The 25522-nt window shown below is 40.7% G+C and overlaps 1 protein-coding gene across 1 annotated transcript in view; it reads right to left on the bottom strand.

Moving 5' to 3' along the window:
- The window catches only part of svilb (supervillin b), a 57493-nt gene that overhangs the window by 1911 nt on the left and 30060 nt on the right, over positions 1-25522 (bottom strand). Inside the window, exons 22-42 of the mRNA XM_071906570.2 lie at positions 25057-25134; positions 23940-24087; positions 23248-23343; positions 22750-22830; positions 22258-22435; positions 21513-21685; positions 20614-20769; positions 14478-14614; positions 12829-12976; positions 11891-12036; positions 10760-10935; positions 9919-10066; positions 8768-9047; positions 7981-8132; positions 6767-6872; positions 5755-5962; positions 4835-4968; positions 3962-4117; positions 3154-3297; positions 2444-2565; positions 1708-1863 (exon numbers count right to left, since the gene is read on the bottom strand). Coding sequence (XP_071762671.2) covers positions 1708-1863; positions 2444-2565; positions 3154-3297; positions 3962-4117; positions 4835-4968; positions 5755-5962; positions 6767-6872; positions 7981-8132; positions 8768-9047; positions 9919-10066; positions 10760-10935; positions 11891-12036; positions 12829-12976; positions 14478-14614; positions 20614-20769; positions 21513-21685; positions 22258-22435; positions 22750-22830; positions 23248-23343; positions 23940-24087; positions 25057-25134 — 3123 coding nt within the window. The remainder of the gene's footprint in view (positions 1-1707; positions 1864-2443; positions 2566-3153; positions 3298-3961; positions 4118-4834; positions 4969-5754; positions 5963-6766; positions 6873-7980; positions 8133-8767; positions 9048-9918; positions 10067-10759; positions 10936-11890; positions 12037-12828; positions 12977-14477; positions 14615-20613; positions 20770-21512; positions 21686-22257; positions 22436-22749; positions 22831-23247; positions 23344-23939; positions 24088-25056; positions 25135-25522) is intronic.

Here is a 25522-nt window from a genome sequence, read left to right as displayed (position 1 = left end):
ATGGACCGCTATGAATGAGGCGGTGTAGTCATATGTTACAGGTTATATGTTATAATATGTTTTAAGTTAAAGGAAAAATCCACCCTTGGATCATCTTACACTGTTATATATCATCAATCTGTGATGTTCGATGCATTCCAGGAGTTATTTTATGATCAAGTGTTGTAATTTACTGTTTTGTTGAACCCACTTTCCCTCAACCTGCCTGAATCTTTTCTTCTTCTACGATGGATTTCTCGCTGTATGATTGTTGAACGTCTCTTGGTGCAAAATGGCGGCTCTAGAAAGAAGCCCTCGCTCTTTGATTCTGAGGAACTGACACCAAAACCTGATGCTTACTGTTGACGTTTTAGATCGCTGAAACATTTTCTGCTATCAAACTCCACTGTAGCTGCACTGGAAATATCTTGATGTGATGTTACGGCGTCTATGTTTGGCCAGTAAATCCATGAGAATATGAAAAACACAATAAAATGGATCTAGAAATGGAAGATACACCACTGATAGCTGCTTTTCTAACAGTGTTAAGGTATTTTAGGGTGGATTTTTCCTTTAAAAACAATGATAATGACAAACTGAAATGATGATGCCATTAGACAGAGAGCTTCAAGGCTAAATCCTACTGTAAAAAAAAAAACCATACGAAGCAAAATCAATATGTTGCTTGTACATTTTATACTTCAGAGACACCCAATCATCACAGGAGACATGCAGCATCATATTCTCCATGTTTTCTTGTTTGTAGCAGACAGAGGTAACAGAGAACCCCCCCACCCACCCCGTCTCTCCCATCATAGCTGTCACTCTCTCCACACTGAGTCATCTCACCTCTCACCTCTCCCACATCTTCCTGCTCTTCTTTCTGTAATTTGCTCTTATCTTGAAAAAAAACACCTCCTCTTTGGCTGTTATGTGTTATGTCTTTTCCCAGCACTTCTCCCTTACGTGATCTTTCTGAGGCCACAAGATTATTGTCAGGTCACACTATGACTCCTTACTATGCTTTGTTTGTAATGTTGGTGATCTAGCCCTTACAAAAAAGTCACATGTGAAAACCCGCATGTGAATTCACAGCGCATGTGCTTTTTGGACACATGTTGGTTTTCGTGAACATGTGAAATTTCTCCATTTCCCATGTGAAAGTGACATTTTCACCTGTGAATTGTCTCTTTGCATGTGAAATTAAGTTTTCACCCACAAGTGCTTTGAATTCACATGAGGGTTTTCACATGTGACTTTTTTGTAATCGAGGAATTGAATCTTCTGCTGTTGCACTCATTGTAAGTCACTCTTTATATAGAGCATCAGCCAAATGCCTAAAATGTACAGTCACAGTTAAAACGTTACTAAGAGAATGATGAGCATGTCTCCTGCTGTGATGAGCGTCTCCAACATTTATATCTGTATAGAAAACTGCTGCCAATTTCCAGCAGTGAGAAAGAAGCATTGGCCATATTCTGATTTAAAATAAAACAAATCTTAGTGGTACAAATTGAGTGTTCATTTGCCAACATGCAGAACAAATGTATTATTCCAAAGAAATTGCCCCTGAAAAGGACCAAAATGCCCTAAAAATCCAATCAAGAGAGCAAAAAATGCCCTCTGGAAAAAGGTTAATATCTGACCCTGGCTCCAACATTCCCAAAAACACACCTATAAATAAAACTCAAGCTTTGTACGTTGGTGTTAGTGTGTCTGTGTACCGACCTCGAAGTCGTGGTCGGAGAGGTAGATCTCCAGGCGGAGCGGGTCGACCCCCTCTGGGAGCGGCCGGGCCAGCAGCTGGGCCAGGGGGAAGGTGTTCTGGCACAGCCGGGCCAACACATCCTCCACCAGGATGATCTGGTTACACACCTCCGCCTCCTGCAGCCAGGACACAGGACACAGGACACAGGATGTGGTCAGTTGGAATGAGAGTGTGTGTTTGGACAGTCGGGTTGTAGGTGTGTGAGAAAGTGTGTGAAAAACACACTTTCAGTATTTTCAGTAGGTGTGCGAAAGAACATATTGTGTGAAAAGGAAAGTGAGAGAGAGAGAAAGAGGCTGTGTGTGTGTGTGTGTGTGTGTGTGTGTGTGTGTAGGTGTATGCACAGATTTTTTTCATGTGTGAAAGTATTTTCAGCATGGCGGTGTGTGAAGAGATAAGATAAAATGAAACTTTATTGATCCCCGTGGGGAAATTGGGATTGATGCAGCAAAAAGAAAAACCGAACATAAGCACAAAAATAGAACATAAAATAAGCTATAAAAATAATAAAATAGAAAAGAATTGTGGAGTTATAGCGACATAAAACATATGCAGCTGACAATTCCAACACTGTAAGTAGACCGATTGGGAAGTATGGGAAAGACTATGGATTATTTACATGCATGGATTTACTTCCAGTTGTTTCTTAGAACTGATGTGTGTGTGTGTGTGTGTGTGTGTGTGTGTGTTGCTGACCCTCTCGGTGATCTCGGCGATGTCCTCTCGGTGCTCCCAGCTGGGGAACATGTTGGTGAAGGTGAGCGGCTCCAGACCGGCGTGGATCAGATACGACTTCTGAGGCTTCTTCTCATTCTTCTCTGCAGGAGGAAATCAACAGGATGATTCTGAACTCAGGCTGAGAGTTACTCAGCAGAAAATCAGTGGAACAGCTGAACTTTGATTCAAAATTTCTGCCTCTACTTTCACATAATGTTAGCTGGAGACTCCGTTCCAACTTTAAAATGTGTGGTTAAAATCTTGGGAGTACTTTAGGATCTAAAGTACTCCAAGATTTTAACCACACATCTCCTAAAGTTTAGGAGATGTGCAGATGTATTCAACCTTTAGAAATAATTATTCTTAATATTCAATTTAATATTTTATTCACAATCTCTTAATATATTCCCATAGAAATGATTGGTGGGGAATGAACAGTGACATCTGGTGGTCAAATTATGAACACACATTGTGAAGCTTAAAGTCACAATGAAATGAAAAATTACTTTTTCACCTTGTTGAATAATTCTTCATATCATAACATACATCTATTTAGGAAATAATGCCAAAAAAATTCACTAAAGTTGGTTTTCAAGTCCTCAAAATTCAACCTCTCACTGCCATTAGGGGCCACCAATGTTCCAGATTGCTGTCATCTAGTGTCCTGTTACTTAGTGAATCATTTCTACCTTTGCAGTACTGCAGCACGGTCTCCATCGCACACTTCCTGTCTGCGTCCCAGCGGATGCGAGCCGAGCCGGGACTCTCGCTGTCCTGAGGCCACCAGCCCTGCCACAGGTAAACCTCGTGGAAGTTATCCACCAGGAACAGCGCTGTCGTGGAGAGAGGGACGTCTCATTATACGATGCTCTTTAAATGTAAGATATCTGCAATTTGTAGATTTGTAACCTGCAAACATCTGCTAACCTGGAGACCTGTCAATAGTTTACATAGAGTGAATTCTTTAAAGCAAAAAGGAGTTTTGTTTTAGCGTAATGAAGATGCTGTATCTTTATCTTCAGCACTTTCAGTTTGTTCCATTCTTATCTGTATCCTCCTGCAGCAGTGGATCAATTGAAAGTTTAATCTAACCTAATCCAATTGATAGATTAAGGAGTTTGAACAATATGCTTCAGGTGTTTTTCTGTGTGTATGTGCTCATTCATCGTTTGTGTGCATGACTTTATGGGTGTTTGTGGTCATGCTTCCTTAAGTGTGTGTGTATGTGTGTTTGTGTATCTGTATTTGTGTGATTGTAGTTACACTTGGTGAAGTGTGTGTGTGTGTGTGTGTGTATATATGTATTCTACGTATGTGTGTGTTTGTATGTACTCTATGTATTGTATGAAGTACTGCAGGTAGACTCACAATTGTGGATGTAGAATTGTGGATTTAAGCAGGACAAACTTTAAGACTCTGGCCTGATTGTAGTCATACTGTATGTGTATGTGTGTGTGTGTGTGTGTGTGTGTGTGTGTGTGTCTCCAGCTCTCTCACCAGGCTGCGGTGCGTTGTAGAGGTCTTCCTGCAGGAAGGGCAGCGAGCTCACGAGGTCTGGAGCTCTGGACGGGTGGAAGAACTCTGCAGCCACAAACTCTCCTGATGAGCTGCTGAGCTGGAAGAGCCGCGGGGTGAAGTTGAATTTTCCTGGATCTGAGAGGAGAAAAACAAGTAAACATGTCGTTCCCCATTAATTATGCAGGCACTCCAGGCGCCAATCAGTAACAAGATGCATCATCCCTTCCAATTTTCATCAAAATTGGCCTTTCGAAGTTAGAAATTTTAATCTTTAGCGCCCCGTGAGGTCAATTAGTGTAATTTTTTAAAATGCCAGAACACAGTGCCAAAATGCATTATCCCTCCAAGTTTTGTCAAAATCAGACCAGTGGAGTCTGAGATATCATGATTCAGTTAAAAAATGTTGACCTTTAATTATAGCATCCGCATTAGGCCAATCAGTGTCATTTTTTAAACACTGGAACACAGGCGAAGACTATAGTAGTAATGATAATAATAATAACTTTATTTATGTAGCAAAAGTGCTTCACAGGAATAGAAGAAAAGTAATACTAGTAAGAGGAAAGGATATATGACAAAGTAAAATACAAAATACAAACACATTCCTAGAAAAACAAGATGCATCATAACTCCTAGTTTCATCAAAATCAGACCAGTGATGTCTGAGATATCATGTTTGATGGACAGAGCTCAATCCATAGTCCCCCCATTTAATAAATGTACAGGAATGGGTGCAGAGATGTATCAACAACTAAAGTAGCAACAGAAGTGCATAAGTACAAAATGATATGTAATGGTAAATATCACTCTTGTGACATTGTGTCCCTCTCTGCAGGACGGTGTTTCCTGTACCTTGCAGCATGCAGTCGTAGGCCTTCCTGTCCTTCCTCCCCAGCGCCTCCCAGAAGCCCGGAGGCTCCGCCCCCTCGTCACACTCGTGGATGGTCACCTTGCTGCTGCTGTGGAGCCCCGCCTCCAGAGGACACCTGAGAGGAGCGAGAGGGAAACAGAGTTCACCGCCTTCATAATACGATGTGTACGATTAAGTGATGTTTTATGTTGCGACTGGAGATGAGAACTTCCAGGACTTTGCTTTCATAACGTTCTTTATTTCAATTTTGACCCATTTTCTGATGCTTTCAGTCTTGCACTTAATCATACTTTGAGAAGAGTAAAAGTAATGATCTGCAACATTTTCGTAGAAATAAATGCTCTCTATTGCTGATTGATAAAACAGTAGTGATTCAACCTATATTCAACTCAAGTTTTGAACTTGCATGAGATTTTCCAACGTACTTAAAGAATCTCCTCCATTACAAATCTGAATTAGGCCACATGATATCACATTAACTACACCTTGGGCCTGAAATCAGTTTGAGCTCCATCATGATAAAACCATGGCAAAAGCACATGACCTGAAACCAGATATGTCACCATGCAATCAATTCAGCCTGGCTCAGCATTTTAATAGCTAACCCATGACCAGGACCCAAGTTCAAGCCCCCATGACAACAAGCACGGTCAGTTTTAAATATTTTTTCTTGCATTGTATTGATGTATTGAATGATTTCAGTACAGCTTTGGTATCAGAACAGTATGTTTTGGTCATTTGTGATAAAAATAAACAAAAACAAAAAACTGCTCTGTATTTTCTGGGGAATGATAATGTGACAAGCAGTTTTGCAGATTTGTCAGTTAAATAAAATCCTCTATTAGTATACTTGGAACTTCTTTATCCAACAACGCTCCTTATGAAAACTCTCTCCACTCACTGCTCCTTGATCTTGAGTGCGGCGGTGTTTCCCACGGAGCGAGTGTGCAGCTGGGTCTTGCAGCCCTGCCACAGGTAGATGATGGCCTTGTTGATGTTGAGCAGGATCATGGAGGCTCTGGAGCGCAGGCTGCTGCAGTGACACGCCACCTCCAGCAGGTGGCCCTCCACCGGCACCTCGCCCCGCACACAGTACAGACGCCACTCGCCTGACACACACAGGCAGGGGGACATGGTCAGTGGAAAGGACATGGAGTGAAGGGTTTCAAAAACACACACAACTGTTAACTGTTTTGGACGTAAATTACTGCAGATGACCCATAACTATAACAGTGACCTTTACTGTCATACCAGCAAAACTTTTGTAAGAGTAAGCATCATTTTTTTCAAATGATGGATAGCTTGTTTTGGAATGAAACAAATGCAAATGCTTTTCAAATCTAAAGCCTTTTCAGAGTAATATTTTAATATCAACATCTCAATCTAATATAAGCAAATGAAGCGTTTGATTCCAAAATGTTATGTACCCATTTTGGAGCAGAATTATTACCTGATATTCATTGCTCCATATTTCAAAAAAATAGATGATTGACTCCCCTGAAATGGTTTGTTAGCAAAGATAGTAAGATGGCTAATAACTGCAATAATGTGTTTCATAGCAGCAGTCATTTTGTAAGAGTTTTAAAAATAGTTCATATCTCATTTTGGAATTAATCTCTGCAAATAAGTACATACAACTGCTGCTCTTTCATACAGTACAAACACTACTGTCTAGCAATTCACATCTGAGAAAGATGGAGAGAAATAAACGAGGTGATGAAAATATCATCAGCCAAAATACAGGTAGATCTACTTGTAGTGTACCAGACAATTTGGCAGTTTATGCTATTTCAAAAAAATCTAGTTTTTGTAGACAAAGAGGTTGGTTTCCTTTCACAGAAATAAGGAATGGTAATGCATCTGTAACTAGTAGAAAACTATTCAGACTGCTATTCCACCATGTCCCTCCTTACTCTGTGTGTTCTCCTCCTCCTCCTCCCTCTTCCCAGCGTGGACGATCATCCCTCCGTTGAAACACTGCAGGAAACATGGAAGCTCCTTCCCCTGCTGCACCTGGACCTGTTAAACACCCAAAGAGACACGTAGGACTGGGTGTTGATGGAATATACTGATACCAGTTCTGAAACTTCAAATATGCTACTAGTCTTAATAAAACAATACTTCTTTGTTGAATGAAATAACAAACACATTGTGAATGCCATTTGCTTTTCTAAACACAGTCTGACCATGTTCACTTGATATTGTCGATATAAACTTTGCCCTATTGCCCATAAACCAGCAGGAAACCTGAGATCCTATTACAAGAAGCCAACATCTTGAAGTTTTTGTACACATTTCAACATCTTGCAATGCTGTAAAATCAGTTTTGACATCAAAAGTCAGTCCAGCACCAATTGTTTTTTTTCCTACTCAGCCGTTGATACTTGGGTTAAGGGTTTAGATGGAGCCTGGTGTGTAAGACAGTTAAATGAACATGAATCAAACACTGAATGCTGCACTGCCTGTTTTACATTTATCATTCAAGAGACTACACTGCCTCTCAGTGTAAATCCTCTTCCTAATCTCAACACTAAGTCCTGATCTTACCAGTGTGATAAACGGCTGTGCTACTGGTCGAGGAAATCAAAAGCATGTTCTTGATTTGAATGAAGGATAGTACTTCTACTAAAGGCGAGATTTACACTCTCCATCTCCGTTACACCTACACTAGTAAATCATTCAGAAAGCACAAGAAAATCTTCCATTAAAAGTAATAAGCTGAAATATACAGTGGAATTGAAGGTGATCTGTGAAGGTTAGCTAAGGCCTGGACATTTTAATGAAGTGTGTTCCTAGCTGCACTTGATAAATGAATAATTCTCCAATCAATCCATTCTGAACAGAAACCTATTTTTTAAAAAACAACATTTCTACTCTTGCGTTCTGGTCACAAAAAAACATTTCTGAACCATTTAAGACTAAAATACTGTCAAATCTGAGCTCTATGTTCTTTATTGTTAAACTGACCACATTATAGGGTGCTGATATTGACATGGGTCGGTGCAACCTGGAGTCCCTGCAATTTACAGGTATGAGATTTCAAAATAATCCCCTATTGTTTTCATTAGTGTGAAAACTCTTTTTGATTGTTGTTTTAATTTGGCTGGTTCTGAGCCTTGTTTCCTACCTGCGCCCCTCTCTCCTCATCCAGCTCCACAGTCATCAGCGCTGACGTTCCTTTCTCGCTGACGGTGGAGTGTCGGCCCTGCCAGAAGAAGTAGCAGCATTTCTCCTTCCCTGGCCCAGCGGTCCTCGCCTCGGGGTTCTGCCTGCGACCGACTGGGACACACACACACACACAAATACACAAAATCAACACACTGGTCTGAATTGTCCAATTTTAATAGTGTTAAAATGTTAACGTTCTTAAGGAAGCACATATAGAGAAGTTATCCACGGGTTTTGACTAAGGCTAATGCCAATGGTTTGACTAATTCTACATACTGTAAAAACTTGGGGCTTTGATAAAACCTTGGGGGTTTGACAAATGGTGCCTACATGTATGACCCACTTCACCATAAAATAACAAAGAGGTGTTCAGTATGTCCATCATTCACAAATAATAGTTTACCAGGGTGTATCTTGCCACATAGGACTGTAAGAGTCTCATAAAATTTAGACAATCATAGGAAAACTTGTCAATTTCGTATGCTTCTCTCCCTGTGATTGGCAACTTATCTGATAATATCTGAATTGTCTAGATGTGGCAAACATGGTACTCCATGCATGATAAAACATAGTGAATTATTTCGGGTTTTGGCTCGGAATTAGTAAAGACTGCTTTTAAATTGAATTGCCCCTCAAAGCTGGGATGAAGCTTGACATTAGCACCTTTGTAAATGAGTGTCCTACCCTCACCATGTTCTCTGAGATTTAAATAAAGGTTATAATTTTCAGAATCCACCATGACTGACCTGTGGCGCTGACCATGTACTTCCACTTGACCACGTAGGCGTCTCCCTCGTGGAACTGGCCGATGCTCTGGCGCGGCAGGCGGCTGTAGTCGAACTCCAGGATGTGCCAGACGTCCACGGCCACCGTGCTGATCTCCAGGGTCCGCATGCGGTCCTCGCCCTCCACCGGGCCGTGGCCGCGCCCCACGTCGGCGCCGTCCAGCATGGTGGAGATGGACGTCTGCAGGACGGGCAGCATCAGGGTGGCATCGTACGGCCGGCACTCTCGCCCCGGGGCCTCCTGGGAGAGGGAGGGCGAAGGAAAGGAGGAGACATGGAAAAAGAGGAAATGGAAGAAAAGACCGTTTGGTCTGTTGTCTAGTTTGGGCCCTACTGAACGAGAAAATGTTCACTGCAACTTTATTTAATTTATTGATCCCATATGGTGACTTTCGTTTATCACCAATATACTACAACTGATGCAAGTATTTGTGGTGATATTACAAATGATAGAAAAAAACACAATAAGGTCACAGCTGAAATATCAACAGAATTCAATGCATCGGTAATGCAGAGAAACATACAGGAGATAACGAGCGCCTATGCTACTGGGAAGCTTCACTAAGGGTTCAAATTCAACAAGTGCATCACAAGCAAAATAAAATTGAACAATGACAAAGATCAATAAAACAGAAAGAACAGTGAGGTATAAAACAGTAAATAAGCCATGTGGATAAAACAAAAAGTAGAAATAAATAACAGCCAAAATGAGTAAAAAGCCAAAGATCATAGAAAGGCCTTATGATAAAAAGAAGTTTTAAGAAGTGATTTAAAAGATGATAGTGACTCTGCCAGCCTGAGCCAATGGGTAGAATATGGTGCTGACAATAAACCTGGAGCTTTGATTCCCACTGGGGTCTGTCAATGCTAACAATGTATGCACTCATCCACCAAAAAACATATTTTTGTTTTGGCCCCAGCACTTAAGAAACCGTTCCTGGCAATATTAACCGACAGTGAGTTTGAGCCCCAGTCTAATAAATAAACAGATGGGGAGATAGAGAAGACATATGATGACTCTCTGATGTGTGTGACCTGTGTAATGAAACTTCTGCCTCCTTGTCTCTCCGGCTTTACTGTAATAAAACCAGCGGTGTGGATGCGATGCGTACCTTCTGCTCAGGTAGCGGCTCACTGCCGTTCTTTGGCGACGCCGTCTTCGTGTCGGTCCAGTCCAGGAACTTCTCCTTGAACAAGATCGTCTCGTTGTGCTCCGTCAGCCTGCCGAATATGGCCCAGTCGGGACGGCCCTGGCCCTTCCTGTGGAGAGAATAATACACACACAGAAGGAAACACACACATAAAAGGGAGAAGATATGTCAAAACAAAGCTGTACGCCAGTCTATAGTAGGCTAAAGTTGGAGTGAGAGCAAGTATATTCATGTATTGCGTGTTTGTGCAAAAGTTGTCAAACGTTTGGACACACCACATTTTTTCTTTATTTTTACTATTTTCCACATTTTAGAATAATAAAGACATCAAAACTATGAAAAAGCACAAATGGAATTATGCAGTGACCAAAAAAGTGTTAAACAAATCAAAACTATCTTATATTTTAGATTCTTTAAAGTAGCCGCCCTTTGCCTTGATGGAAAGACAAAGGCTTTGGAAAGAAATTCATACATAGGATCAACTTCACTATTTATATTTGTCTAAGAAACTAATTTCAAGCATTTAAGCAGAAGCCTTTAGATCAAAATGGCTTTAAGAGAATGAAAAACATACTACATTCAATCAGGTGTGTCCAAACTTTTTTTGACTGTAGTGTATGTATGCATGTGTGATTATTCATGTCTGCTTGTGTGTGAAAACAAATATGAAAACAAGCAGATGTTTGCGGTGCTGTAATCCCAAAGAGACTACTTTAGAACACGCTACAGGGGAAAGCAAACACTGCAAACTCTGTGTGTGTGTGTGCATGTGTGTGTGTGTGTGTGTGTGTGTGTGCCCTACCTAGGTATGAGTGTGTTGCAGCCTCCGGGGTCCAGCGGGTTGATATCGCAGCAGGTGTAGTCAAACGTCCCGTTCCAGAGGTGTTTGGCGAGCTGGAAGGCCACCTTCCTCTGGGCCAGCGTCACCTCCTTGCCGTGCCACACGTACACCTCACTGCCGAAGTCAAAAACCAAAACCTGCAGGAGGCACCGCGACAGAAACCAGGGTAAACACACACTCATGGGAGGGAATGTACGGTAGAAAAGCAAATCAATTTGTTTTGTTTTTTTGGTTTGTTCATGTTAATCAATATGACAACTTTAATCCTGGAGGTTATGGATGTTGCTAAGGCAGATACTCGCGCTTAGGTTTTCAAAATAAATGCCACACAAAGAATCATATTGGCAAAACTGATTATTCTAGTCTTCTCTAGTTTTACCAGCATGACCCATCTAGGTCTCAGTGTATGGACTGTTATGGAAATTTGATTTGTAGACAGGGTTACAATAGCAGCACATAAATAATAAAAGCACATAGTAAAAACAAAACAGAACAAACAATAAAACACATCACATAAAAACACAATAAAAACAAAACACAACATATGGAAGAACATCAACTGATAAGAAGACCAGAAAGGAAGTTAACAGCATGATAGAGGGCAATAAATCATCATTAGTGCCAAAAAGAAAAAAGATCTTGTGCAGGCATAAGATGCTTCATCATTTCATGTAATTTCAGTGGAGTCCCTGGTCTTGGCTTCAGTTTCATACAGGCATTTCTTTTTTAGCTAGCAGCCGAACAGATGGATGTGGGAAGTGCTGGTCACGGCACCTGTTGTTTCTAAGCGACGATTTAAAACCAGTTTGAAGCACAGCGCTCTTCTGATAAAAGTTGAAATATATTAACGTTCAGAGTTTATTGCTTTAAAGGAAAAATCCACCCTTAGAATAAGAAAAATACAAGAAAATGGACCCAGGAATGCAAGATACATCACCAATAGCTGTTTTTTTTTAAAGTGTTAAAGTGTTATAGGGTGGATTTTTCCTTTAAGCATTAAAAACACAAGCTCAACACCTCATCCTTTCCACTGAGAATATGTAATATGGTTCTGGTGGACACAGCCTTACAGTAGACCAGGAAGTCACTGACCTCCTTGGGCGCCAGCAGAGAGCAGCGAGGGACTTTTCCCCATTCGTCATCGTCAGGGACCAGCTTGTCGTCCAGCAGGCGGAAGATACAGTTGGTTTCCACGATGGCGTTCTCAAACTGCTCATCCTCCTCTGCTGGGCCCGCCGCTATGGGACAAAGTACAGTTAGACACACATACAGTATACCATACATGGATATAAATACAAACGGCATCCTAAAGAACAGAAAAAAACATCCAATCAGTGTTAACAGGATTTGTGTACATTCACTTCAAGTCAATTTAAAAGTAAAATTCAGAATTTTTAGAGCTTATCCTGTTGATCACAGATTAGGCTCCCTCTTTTTCGAACTAGAGTTTTTGTTTCTCAGAAATTGGTACCCGCCTTCTGTTAGCATTTGTTAGCAATGCTAGCTAGCAAAGTCAGCAGGTTATGAAACCTCCATTAGCCTCAAAATTGGAGGCAAGACTTCAAAATGAAGAGTTCCAAAATGAGATATTGACCACCAAAAAAAACATGACACCCACGTTCCCATATCGACTGCTGGCATGAAAGTTAAGCACATTATGGGTTAATACTGAAGGTAGGAGTAATTTTAAGACTTTTGCTAATAAAGAAACATTTATTTTTCCACATCTAAAAGTCTTTGAGTGACAGGTGTGTAGGACAAAAACCAAAGACATCTGCTTATAAGATAGTTCATTTTTGAGGACAGAATCATTTATGTTTTCAAAAATTTCCTGATGAATTTCAGGTCACAGAATTTTGGAATTAAGTTTAGCTATACTACAAGTTTTGGAATGAAACCCTTCAAATGATCTCTTGCTTATTCTTACTACTACTACAACTATGGAGCTACACTGAACGGATTTCAAGCAACTTTGAGAGCAATGGTTTCAACCTTCTTGTGAAAGCTGAGTTTTGAGACTCATTTCTTACACTGGTAAGTGGCCTGTCCTCCCAGGATGGTCCAGAACTGCTGGGCATCAGGACCCTGTGGGTTGACCCCTTCCTCGACGGTCTGGATCTGGTTCGCCCTGCAGCCCAGGTCCTTCTTAGTCTGGATGAAGGTGGCCAAATCCGTTGCCTATAGGGAAGAAACAAAGGTTTTTTTTAAAGCTCTATGTGATAACTTGGCACGACAGCAGCGGCTACTCTGGTCAGAATTCGCAACTGCACTCTGTTGATTTTACTGCCGTCACGCTTTTAATGACATCAGACAACAAAAGCGTGTGCTTATTGATCAGTAAACAATCATGACACTGTAGGCTGCTTGGGATAAAACAGTTTGCACACATGAACACTCACAATACTGTAAGATGCTTGGGATAAAATGCTGTTTGATGTTGTAGAATACTACTCACTAAAGGCTAATATATAGCTACCATGCTAGTCTTCCCTAAGGTTTATTCCATTTCTTTTTTCTTCCAACTGATGTTTTTGTGGGAGTTTTTCCTTGTTCTCACTGAGGATCTAAGGTTTGGAGGGTGTCATCCTTTATTTTTCATTCACTGTGTTAAAAGGTGACCATGTGAAGCCCTCTGAGACTTGATTCATCCAGGCATAATGAACTGAGCCTTTCCAAAACCTTGCTACACATTTATACAGTTACACATATTCACAACTGAAAGCACAGTACTTCAGTCTCTTTAGCAGCTCCACAACACCAATTCGGCAATTTTTTAGGGAGGGGAGAGCACTATTCATTCACTTTCCCCGCTAGAACACCTCTCTAATCTTTAGTTATCTCTAACACATGGACAGACATCTCAGTCAGGTACTGCAGTACAAAACAAGGTTACTGTGAAGAGGCTGAACTGAGTAAACAGAACTGCATGATGAGATGGAGTGGAAAAATAAACATTTTATTAGGTATTGTCTAGACAAACCTCCTCTAGGGAAATGGAATAGCTGTAGAGAAGCCCAAAAGCATGTGTTTGATAAGGAGCACAGATGGTAATGTGTGTGTGTGTGTGTGTGTGTGTGTGTGTGTGTGAGAGAGAGAGAGAGAGAGAGAGAGAGAGAGAGAGAGAGAGTGTGTGTGTGTGTGAGAGAGAGAGAGAGAGAGAGAGAGAGAGAAGAGAATGAGTCAGAGTCAGAGACAGACAGAGAGAGAGAGAGAGAGATAGAGAAGAGAGAGAATGAGTCACAGTCAGACAGACAGGGAGAGAGAGAGAGAGAGAGAGTGAGAGAGAGAGAGAGAGAGAGAGAGAGAGAGGGAGAGAGAGAGAAAACTCCCCCTCCAAATGCCCATATTACAGCATGAGACTTAATCCTGGATGTCTTGATCGAACAGGTATGATATAATATAGGTGTTGTATATTGGGCTGTGTAATATGGTTAAAATCAATATCATGATAATCATAAGGATTTTTTTTGGATATCAATATATATCACAATATGACTCATGTATGCAAAATCACATGTTAAATAGAAATCAGAGTTTTTAAATAAAATTTGCTTGTTATCATCAGTTTACTCAGCAGAATTGTGTGTCACGATATCACGATATGATTCCACTGAAAGACGATAAACGATAATATCGAATTATTGCCCGGCCCTAAATATAGGTACAGTAAACGACTCACCTTGGCCTTCTCTATGACGTTTGAGAACTCGCCTATCCAGACGAAGCAGTTCTCCGGAGTGACCAACAGGAAACAGTCTCCGCTGTTCAGAGACGACGCTCTGGGCTCCACCAGTCTGGTCTGGACGTGGCGACGGCCTGGAGACGACACACAGTCACTGAGTCAACTTTATTAATCTGCTGAGTTATGGCTTTCAGATACCTCACAGCATATCTGATGAAAACCTTACTGTACATCTCCAAAAAGTCAGTTTTACAGGAATTAAGAAAAGGGTGCAAGTTTATTTAAAAACATGGAAATTACAAAAAACTAGTTACAAGGACAGTGTCCATATGTTAGAGCAATGACTTCTGATAGCAATCAGTGTTGGAGTCAGATTTCTTCCATTCATTTACTCTATATGCTAGTGAATTATCAAGTTCAAATGTTGAAAAAAATCTGGTAAAGAAGGATCCTCTTATATCAAGTGAAATCCTTAAAATGAACTGCATTCCCGATCATAAATTCATGTATTTAAAGGATAAGGCTGGTGTTTTTTAATGCATTGCTTACCGTCAACAAATCCTATGAAAATAACAAAATCAACAATGTGTTTGCTCTACTCCCGTTACTTTCTGACTTCCTACGTACCGTTTTTAGCCGTCAAGCCGGAAGTAATTGGCTCCAATTGTAAGATAAAAACCTTGAAATACAGCTCACAAAGACATAGTTTCAATTTTAAAAATCGCTAACTGTTACCATGAAAAGTCAGGCTGTTGTAGTTATTACCAAATCAAATTCAAATGGGAACAAATTCTTCATTACGCCGGGGACTATTTTCGGTGCTACGGAACTACTTTCCTGAGATCGCAAACGTGTTTACGGCCGGCTTATTAAGTTGTTTGAGGAAAAAGTCGGCCGGCCCGGTGCATCGCGATGATGAAATATGTTGCCCAGAGCAACGGCATGGCTCTTTGATGTGTTTTTAATCGTTTTTTTAATACAATGGAGTTCTATGGCTGCTGGGACATGGCTGCATTGGGCACCGGCTACATGGACGAGACTTGTTGGCAAAACAAAATCATTGCTGATTTTGTTATTTTCATAGGATTTGTTGACGGTAAGCAATGCATTAAAAAACACCGGCCTTATCCTTTAAGGCTTCACTTAATATGTTAAACTGATTTAAAATGAAGCGAGCTGATCCCAGTTGTGGCGAGCAAGAAACTTCACTCTGCATTACACTTCTTCAGCTCGTTATCAGTGACTACCTCCCATCTAGTCACACAAATTGGAAACTTGACAACTTGATGGTGCAAGTAATGGCATTTTAAGCATCGTAATCCCGCTGCAGGGCTTAATAACGACTTGATAGACTGTCGCTGTTCCTCAGAGCAGAGACGGGTGGAGGAACCCGGCCACTTGTATCCAGAGATATTCAACAAAATCACATTTTCAGCATTTAGGCGGATGACGTTCTGTTTGTACGACATCCATCACATATACATACTACAGGCTAACGGCATGTAGAGACGCAGGAAACACAGACATGCACACACACTCCTACGGTGAGCAAGAGGAAAAATCAATGAGTGTTGTTATGTAACGACTTGGATGCTGCTTTTAATCTTGTGGGATCTAGGAATCTTTTAACTTACTGAGCTTTGGTCGGATTTGGTTGGAAGGTGAATAGCTGGCCAGAAAAAAGAAAAGTGTGTGTCTGTGTGTGTGTGTTTTCAGAAATTAAGAAAAGCAGCATATTGAGGCCTGTGTATTTTTTTGAAACAGGGCTTCCACACTCACTTGCACATCAAATTAAAGGTCTTTTCAATTACTTTCAAGGTCTTTTTGGTGAAATTTAAGGACTCAGAATTGCCATGTTATGGGTAAGACATAACATTGGTCAAAGTTAGACATCATAGAGGCCTCATTTCAAATCCTTTTTCAAACTGCTGCTATATCAACACAAATCTCCATCACTGGGTTTTCCTCAGGATGTGAAGTGCTGATGCTAGCAGATAGCTGAGGCATATTGATTAATGTTGGTGTTATATTGGACTTCCCAGGCCATCCACTCATCTTCAAGAACTTGTAAGGCCTTATTTCATTTTTCTGAAATCCACAAACTTGACTATCAATGATCACTTTGCTTCCGCCCCTCCAGCACTACAGACGCTCTCTGCTTTGCTCCTGCCTGCTTATCTATTTTTCGGCAATATTTTCCTGTTTTTCCGGCTGCATTGCACAAAAATACGAGTGGGAGTTCCTGTTAACTACTAATTCTACAGGATTAAAGTGATCAGAGGTCGTGATCACCTATTTTTAAAACTCTGCCATATGGACTGCCATAAACTTCTACAGAAGATTGCTCTGCTAGAAACCAGAATTTTTGCACTGGAAAATGACAGAGAACTTCATGGCACACTTCCAATGTCTTCAGTCGGTGAGTTAAAACAGCCTAGAACTCAGGCTCAGAGTGCTAATGAAGTGCCAGCATTGAATGATACAATAACCTTCCCAAAACTTGGTAAACCTGAACCAGTACCAAAGAAACTAACTGAACAGACTGAGTCTACTACCCACTGGTATACGCTGGGCGCAAAGCCCAAAAATAATCACACAAATAGACAGCAGACTAATGCAAATAAGAGACTGCAGTCATCCCCGACACTACGGCTGGAAAATAGATTTGAACCACTATTGAATCTGTGTGAATCAGAAATGCCGACCACTATTGATCATTTGCACAAGGAAGAACGGCGACGGAGTAAGGTGTGCATGGATAAAGGGTTAAAGTCAAAGGCTTGGACGGACAAGAAGCCTGGCCCCCCAGTGGAGCAGACACCTGTGCCGGACATTCTCATTGTTGGAGACGCCGCTATCAGAAACATAAGCGGTAAGATGAAAGTACTGTCTGACCACCCAGAAATGAATCAAATCATTGTACATGTGGGGACAAATGATATTCGCAAAGAGCAGTCGGAACTGCTGAAGCTGGATTTCATTGAACTTTTTAACAGACTTGGCAAACTAGAGATTCAATCCTTTATCAGTGGGCCATTACCAACAGCTGACAGAGGAATCAATAAGTTTAGCAGGCTACTTGGATTGAATACATGGCTGTCCAAAACCTGCAATTTAACTTCTGAACTTCATTGACAACTTTAATCTGTTCTGGGGGCGTAGAGACCTTTTCAGAGCAGATGGCCGCCATCTAAACGGGTCTGGAGTGAAACTATTAACGGTTTAATTAATGATCTTATTGTTAATTTTAAACTTGATTTCATGTTTTTAACGGAAACTTGGTTAGATGAAAATAGCAATGCTACACTTATTGAAGCATGTCCTCCAAATTACAACTTCTATCAGTCAGTTAGACAGGGCAGACAGGGGGTGGAATAGCCGCAATCTACTACTACTAATGTCTCTGTTTCCGACCACCACTGTGTATTCTTTGATGCTCATTTGATTGTAACCAGGAACATGAAAGAAATTGTTGCACAAAAGTGGTTCCTAGATGCAACAGCAGAACTTGAGTTCTCAGAGCTTGTAAGAGAACTGGACTCATGTCATCTAAACTGCTCAGTACATGAAATGGTTGATGCTTTCAATAATCTGAGTAATACACTGAACAAAGTGGCCCCACTCAAGGTCAAAAAGAGGTTAAGTGGCAAAATATCACCATGGATAAATAACTCCGTCAGCTCAAGAGAACATGTAGAGCAGCAGAAAGGACGTGGAGAAAATCTGGACTTGAGGTCCATCGTAGCATTTATAAAGAATCCTTAACTGCATATAACAATGCTGTACGTGCTGCAAGAAAAGCCTATTTCTCAAAGATCATTACAGAGAGCGGGAGTGATCCTAGAATACTGTTTTCCACCATTGACTAACTGCTGAATCCTGCCCCTGTCTCTGACATTTTAAGCCAAGCCTCTGATGCAAAATGTGAGGAATTTGCTAACTTTTTTAAAAACAAAATCACAACTACTAGTATTTTTGTTGCAGAACTTAATAAGATTGTAATAGAAGAGTAAATCTTCCACCTGCTCTCTTGACCCTGTCCCCACTACATTTTTTAAGAGGGTTTTCAATAGTGTTTCAAACTCTGCTCTGAAAATCATTAATACATCACTTGAGACTGGGGTTTTTCCTGATGCCTTTAAAACTGCTGTTGTGAAACTGCTGTTGAAGAAATCACATTCGGACTGTAAGTAACTACAGGCCCATATCAAACCTTCCTTTTTTAAGTAAGGTACTTGAAAAAGTGGTTTCTAACCAAATTAACAACTTTTTAAATGAAAACATTCTGGAGAAGTTTCAGTCAGGTTTCAGAGCCAACCACAGCACAGAAACTGCTCTCACCAAAATAGTCAATGATTTGCGACTTAGCACTAATGCCAACAGGGTCTCAGTTCTGGTTCTTTTGGACTTGAGTGCAGCATTTGACACCATCGACCACAATATTCTCATAGATCGTCTCGAGAACTGGATTGGTCTCTCTGAATGTGTCCTAAACTGGTTCAGAACGTACATTACAGGGAGGAAAATTTTCATCTGTCTTGGAGATCATGTATCAGAGAAACATGATCTAACTTCTGGTGTTGCACAAGGAAGCTGTCTTGGTCCCCTGCTTTTCTCACTGTACATGCTTCCATTAGGTGATATTATCAGAGAACATAATGTCAATTTCCATAGCTATGCTGATGATACACAACTATACATTTCTGTAGAGCCAAATCATGCAGATGCCTTAAGCTCCCTCACTACTTGTCTATTGGCTATCAATGATTGGATGAACACAAATTTCTTAAAACTGAATGAAGATAAGACAGAAATACTTTTGGTCGGCCCCAAAGCCAAAAGAGAAGAACTCTCCACAAGACTTGGGAACCTGAATCCCTGGGAGTATTTGTTGTGGGAGTATTTGTTGTGTTCTTTTATCTTTCTATTTTACTTGATTTGATTCTTTTAATGCAATGCATTTTGCTTGTTCTTTTATATGAATTTTATCTTTTTATCTGTCTTTTATCTGCCTTTTATTGATGTACAGCACTTTGAGCTGCATGTTGTGTATGAAAGGTGCTATACAAATAAAGGTTATTATTATTACTATTATTATCAATGATTTTCAGGACCTCATGGAAGGTGGTCCTGAATGATTTTCAGGACCTCATGGAAGTGGCTCATAAAACCAGAATTCAAACCTTTAATTTAAGCAAGACATGAGCTTCACTAATATTGGAGTTTTGTTGGAGATTTTCCTGAAAGCAGCGATACGTTTGACTGTCTTGACTTGACATGTTCAGGTTGCAGTAACATCAGTCAAGATCTCCAGGACTCCTTGACAGAGACGGCACTCTATAATCCTTTGGGTGTAAGCCGTGTGAAAGACCTCTGGGCTTCACATGATGTAATAGTGCTGTCTCGATGACGCAGATCACTGGTAGTAGCACAGCCTTGATCCCATTCACAAAGCTCAGTGAATAATCTGAGTTACTCTGAATAAATCCAGATGATCTCTAGAGAGCCGTTCGTTGGTAGAGACAATGGAAAAACTCCTTATGCCGATCCAAACTTATACAATGACGGAATGACTGAATGACTGAATGAATGAATGAATGAATGAATGAATGAATGAAAGAAATTTTATTTGTGTCATGCTGCACAGGTGGCAATGAAATGTAAATAGGGTTCGACTGATATGGGTTTTTGAAGGCTAATACTGATATTTTTGGATTAAAGCTGATATTTTGTGTTAATATATTGTCAATATCTTTAAATTTGACAATTTTCATGCCAAAAAAGTAAAAACAAATGCAAGGATTCAGGTGTTCCCCAGAATTTTCTCCTTGTCAGGGTGGAAAAGCCTCTGAAACAGCGTTTAGACTATCATGGGACACTAAAACTGCATTGAAACCCAGACTATTCTACTAGGTGGGTTAGCAGCTCCTTAAGGCAGGGTGAGGCAGGTTTCATTGCAGTTTTTAAAGACTGCCACCCCTGAAACGTTTGAGCAAAATCATATCCTCACTCCATCACATACAATTTGGCCAATATCGGCTATCGGTCTAACCCTAAATGTAAACATAATAAAGATTGCTGGGTAGAGGTGTTCATGCAAGTAAGACACACATGACAGTAGAACGGGTTTCACCTTTGATCTGCATTAGCATGAGGTTCTTGTACGGCACGGCGCTGTTGTTGGACATCTGCTCGGAGATGTTGACGCTGCGCAGACTCACGCTGCTGAAGTTTTCCTTACTGGCCAGTCCAGCCAGAGCGGCTTCAGAATACTCAGAGGTTTTAGTCACTGGAACACAAACAGCACACACTTGATCAGAATACAGATGTATGCTTGTCATGTGAACCTGTATTTACACAAATGGAATCACGCCGCTGCCAATAGAGAGCAAAGTCTGACGCAATTTTGGAGGCTGTAAAGTTAGTATTTCCGCCATTTGGTGTGCAGCTAGTCCAAAATTCTAATATTGAAAATATGAAGAGATTTGCAAAAAATGCCAAAAATGATTAAAAATGCCTATAAAAACTATTCAATGCAACACTATGAAAATCTTAATAATTTGAATGCACAACACAGTCAATACAAGAGAAAGAAGTCACTCATGACCATGACCTGCGTCAAAGCAATGCATCAGTATAACACTATATTGTAGTCCGCTTTCCTTGATGATTGTTTTGTTAGCAAAAATCAATATTACAAGTAACTAAAAGATCAGAAGATCCATTCAACGTTTCGAAAAGCCCATTCATATTTTCCATAGGGATTTTGGACTACACACCAAATGGCAGAGATAAGACATAAGACATAAGACACTGTCATTGTAGTCATACAACAAAATTCCGTTTGACGCAGCAGTGGTAAAAGATACTAATCTATGGCACACAAAATGACGATTTCCAACATCTATACCTTTCGACTCATTCCACCCTTTTGACTCACTATTTCCCTCTTTCTCTTTCTGTCTCTTTCCCAAACACACACACACAGACACACACACAGACACACTCAGACAAGTAGCATGGTCCACTCACTCTTCTCAGCCTTCATCCTCTTGCTCTCCAGCTGAGCCACGTTGAGTCTCTGCTCGGTGTACTCATGCCTGATGTCCTGCCGGGCCGCCAGCATCTTCATAGGGTTCCTGGACGCCTGGACGTTCCTGGACGGACGCACCGCCCGCTTGTGCTGCACCATGGCCGACGTCAGCCTGGGCAGGGACCAAAGCACCGTTAACGGGCATGATGGGAAATGAGGTATAATGAAATCAAGAGGGTGGCTGTTGCCCTTGCTTTATCAAAGATGCTGCAAATTGATGAATTGACTTGTTGATTGGCTGGTTGGTTGTTTTAAGGTGTCATACATCATACATCATAATATTTGAAAGGCATTTGTCACATAAATAATTGGAGCATTGACAAACGATGATTGCATATGTAGACAAAGTTCCTATCGTAAATACTTTATGACTTATAAAGTGACCGAGTACCAACACTAAGAGATAATTCTGATGTCTGTGGCAGAAGTAAAGGTATTGTAGAGTTGTGTGATTCATGCAGTGTGGGAAACTTACACAAGGCACCAGCTAAATCTTGGAGTATTTTTGGTAGAGGAAGTTTGTCTTCCCTGTCAGCCTCTTTGGCAGATAACCAACCATGATTTGGAGGTCCCATTCTATTCTAAAAACACTGACTGAAAATGGCTGCTGAATCTTGGGAGATAGCAGCCACTGCGGCCAGCAGACAAAACGTTACATCACTACAGGCTTTGCCATCTGCTCACTTGGGACCCTGAGAACCGAAGATGGCGTCAAAGTCCTCGTCGATCTCGATCCTGGTGGGTATGCGTGGGAAGTCGGCAACGTGCCGGTAGAACTTGGAGAAGATCTCGTCGTCCAGCTTCATCACTTCCTTCACTGCCTTCTCGGTCACTGTCAGCGTGGTTTCCTGCAGACCGGCCACTGGAGGAAAACACAGGAGAGACAAGGTTAGGCTCTACAACTATGAAGTATGTACAGAATATGGGGGGTGGCACTTGCCTAAAAATTTGAGAATCAGGCCTTATGATCAGAACGCCACTAGTTTGAAATATGTGTGAAATATGCAGGGTGTTGCTGAAGAAGAGCATGCATTCTTAGCAAAACCTTCCCTTGATGAATAAAGGTTAAAATTAAACAGATTCTGGAGAGATTTGCTGCAGACGAAGATGACTAAGAATATCTTGAGAGTGTGATTTGCAATATACAGTATTGTGAGTAAGGATGGAAGCACATACCTTTGCTATTCAGACGTCCCAGGAAGCTCTCCAACTTGTCTAGTTTCTTATCCGACTCCATGTGTGGCCTGGCCTCAATGTCTAGGAATGAAATAACTCTCAGTCTCAGTGATGGTGACATACAAGATGATATCCAAGAGAGAAAATGTTCTATGACAAACTGCAATGATTTGGGCTGTCACCTCTTAATTCATCAACTAAAAGGTTATAATGTTGTTTGTCAAAAAAGTTTTCAGTCGATTCGTTGTTTTCGATGATTTTTGTAAACATATTGTGTGAGTTGTACACTGAAAATTGAAAGTACACCTCTGGCTTCAGAATAACTACAACTAAACTGAACTCTAGATCTAAAGGTCAGTTTACATGATTGTATTTTTGCTTGCAGGGAAACAGTAAACAGATTTATCGCTTAAACTGACTATTCCAATAGTTGATACAATCCTCTGACTGATTTTCTTAGGACAGCTCTGGTAGTGATGACTTGCAAATCTGTCTCACCCTCTTGAGGTTTGTTGACAGCAGGCAAGCTGCTCTTGAGTTTGGTGGAGACTGGCGACAGGATGGGACTGATAACCGAGGAGGAGGCTGCCAGGCCTGTGGACACACCAACACACAGTCACACAAGATACGATAAAATATCTGCCATTGTGTTTTAAAATAGAGATGGGTGGATGTAAAGCTGAAATTCGACTTGCCAGTGTAAGTGTATTGAATGCAAACGATCACGATACATAAAATCCCTCTCTGTACCAGTGTTGTTCAGTTTATAGTTATGATTTATTCTTGTTGCATTCCCATTCAGTGATTAAAAAAAAAACTGACAATGTCATTGTCATTCTAGAGTTACCAAAATGGTGCATATCCATTTTGGAAAAAATCATTACCTGAAGTTAATCATTCAATATTTCTAAAATATTAAAGATCCAACCTTCAAATATGTTAGCATTTTGTCAACAAAGGACAAAGTTGCCTTCTACTCTTTAAAAAAGCAAACTAAAAAAAGTATGAATCTACGGCGTCTTAGTTAGTGGTGATGGGACGCTCTTCTATATTGTAACCCCACTACCCGATAAAACGGGTGTAATTTTACATAAAAATCTTGCCTAGTGCCGTTTCAAATGGTGGATACTTTGTTTTGGAGTGAAATTCTTCCGTGAAAATTGGGGTGAAGAGCGGGTCTGTGCACTGACCTTTCTTCACCATACGTGCAGCCACAGTGTACTGACTGGAGTCATTGGCTGCTCCCTTGCCCTTCGTCTTCCAGGCATCCTCACGAGTCGAAATCATCTGTTTCCTCTCCTCGATGGTCATCTGGGCCTCAATCTCCTCTCCCATCCTCTGGACAGACAGGGGAAACCAGACAAACCTGATTACCAAGAATCAAGATAAATTAAAGCACCAAGGGAAGTCTGGCAGATAGGCAAAGTGCTCTTTCCAGTTAAAAACGGTCGGTCAGTCAGCCATTTCAGATCCATTACAATTGTTACAGAGCTGAAACATGCATAACAATAAACTCTTAAAGATATACACTGAGCTCCACTAGACATTTCTGGGCAGTATTTGAACGAGAATGCACTTTATTTTATTATTTTCTGTCCTCTTCTCTTAATTTATTTCCTGTTTCACACCATTTCATTGCTTTTTTTTTCATTTTGGGTATTCTTTTATTTTGACTGTCAAAAGCACATGTAAACTCTTGTTTTAAAGGTGTTATATAAATAAAGTTAGTATTATTTGTTTCAATTCCATACTCTTATTAATTGTTGTGAAATGCCACAATAACTTTACAGTTTAAGTGCAGACTGTCAGCTCTAATTTTAAGGTATTTTCAGCCACATTGGATTTATTTCTGGAACTACATCCAAAAATAATAATGAGATCATGGAGCCAAACTAAAAAGTTGTATTGGCGTCCAAATACTTCCAGACTCCACTGTATAATCTCCCACTATCCAACACTAAGAAAAGCATCCCCTCTCATACTTCACAGTAACTGAGTGGGACTTCTCAATTCCCTGAGGACCAATTATTCATGTAGCAATAGCACCAAACCAAGCAGATATAAATAGAGTTGAGTACATGCATTCAAGCGTGACAAGTGGACGATCTTACCTGACTATACAATCTACACTATCCAACAGAGCAGCGACGGCTGTACGCTGAATTGTACTCGCTTTGCTGTAACCGAATGTTACTCAGCAGCTCCCAAAGGGCCGTTCACACATGTAGCGACAGCACCAAACCAAGCAGAGGAAAAGAGACTACAGTACATGCAGCCCGTTGGAGCGTGCCAGGTGCATGTCCTTACCTGACTATGATGGTCAATATACTGACACTTTTGGCCAAGGGAGATAGGAGGAGAATAGGTGGAAGAGAAGACAGGCTCCTAGGAGAGGTAGAGGTGAACGGATAAGAGGAAGGAAGGAAACGAGGAGATGGAAGGAAGAGTGATGCAGATAAAGGAAGATGGAGAGAGGGGAATGCAAAGGAGGGCAGTAATGCCAGAAACTGGGAATGCAACATGATGGGTATCAAACTAATCCATGTCCTTCAATTTTCCAGAGCTGGCGTGAGTTTAAAGGTTTATACACAATATTTTGTGTCCAAACATAGGTAAAATATATGTAAATATAGTCCTTAAATATATTTAACAAGCTAAGATATTCACTAATTTGTACATTTACCTAAATAAATACTGAAACTTGTCCATCAGTGTATTATACTGTATATCATACACCAGGAAACACACGTTGTACACATTCAAACAAAAAATA

This window comes from Centroberyx gerrardi, chromosome 13 (genome assembly GCF_048128805.1).
Source record: "Centroberyx gerrardi isolate f3 chromosome 13, fCenGer3.hap1.cur.20231027, whole genome shotgun sequence".
In the NCBI taxonomy this organism is placed as follows: Eukaryota; Metazoa; Chordata; class Actinopteri; order Beryciformes; family Berycidae; genus Centroberyx; species Centroberyx gerrardi.
The sequence above is the reverse complement of the archived record's forward strand: the minus strand, read 5'-3'. Positions and strand labels throughout refer to the sequence as shown.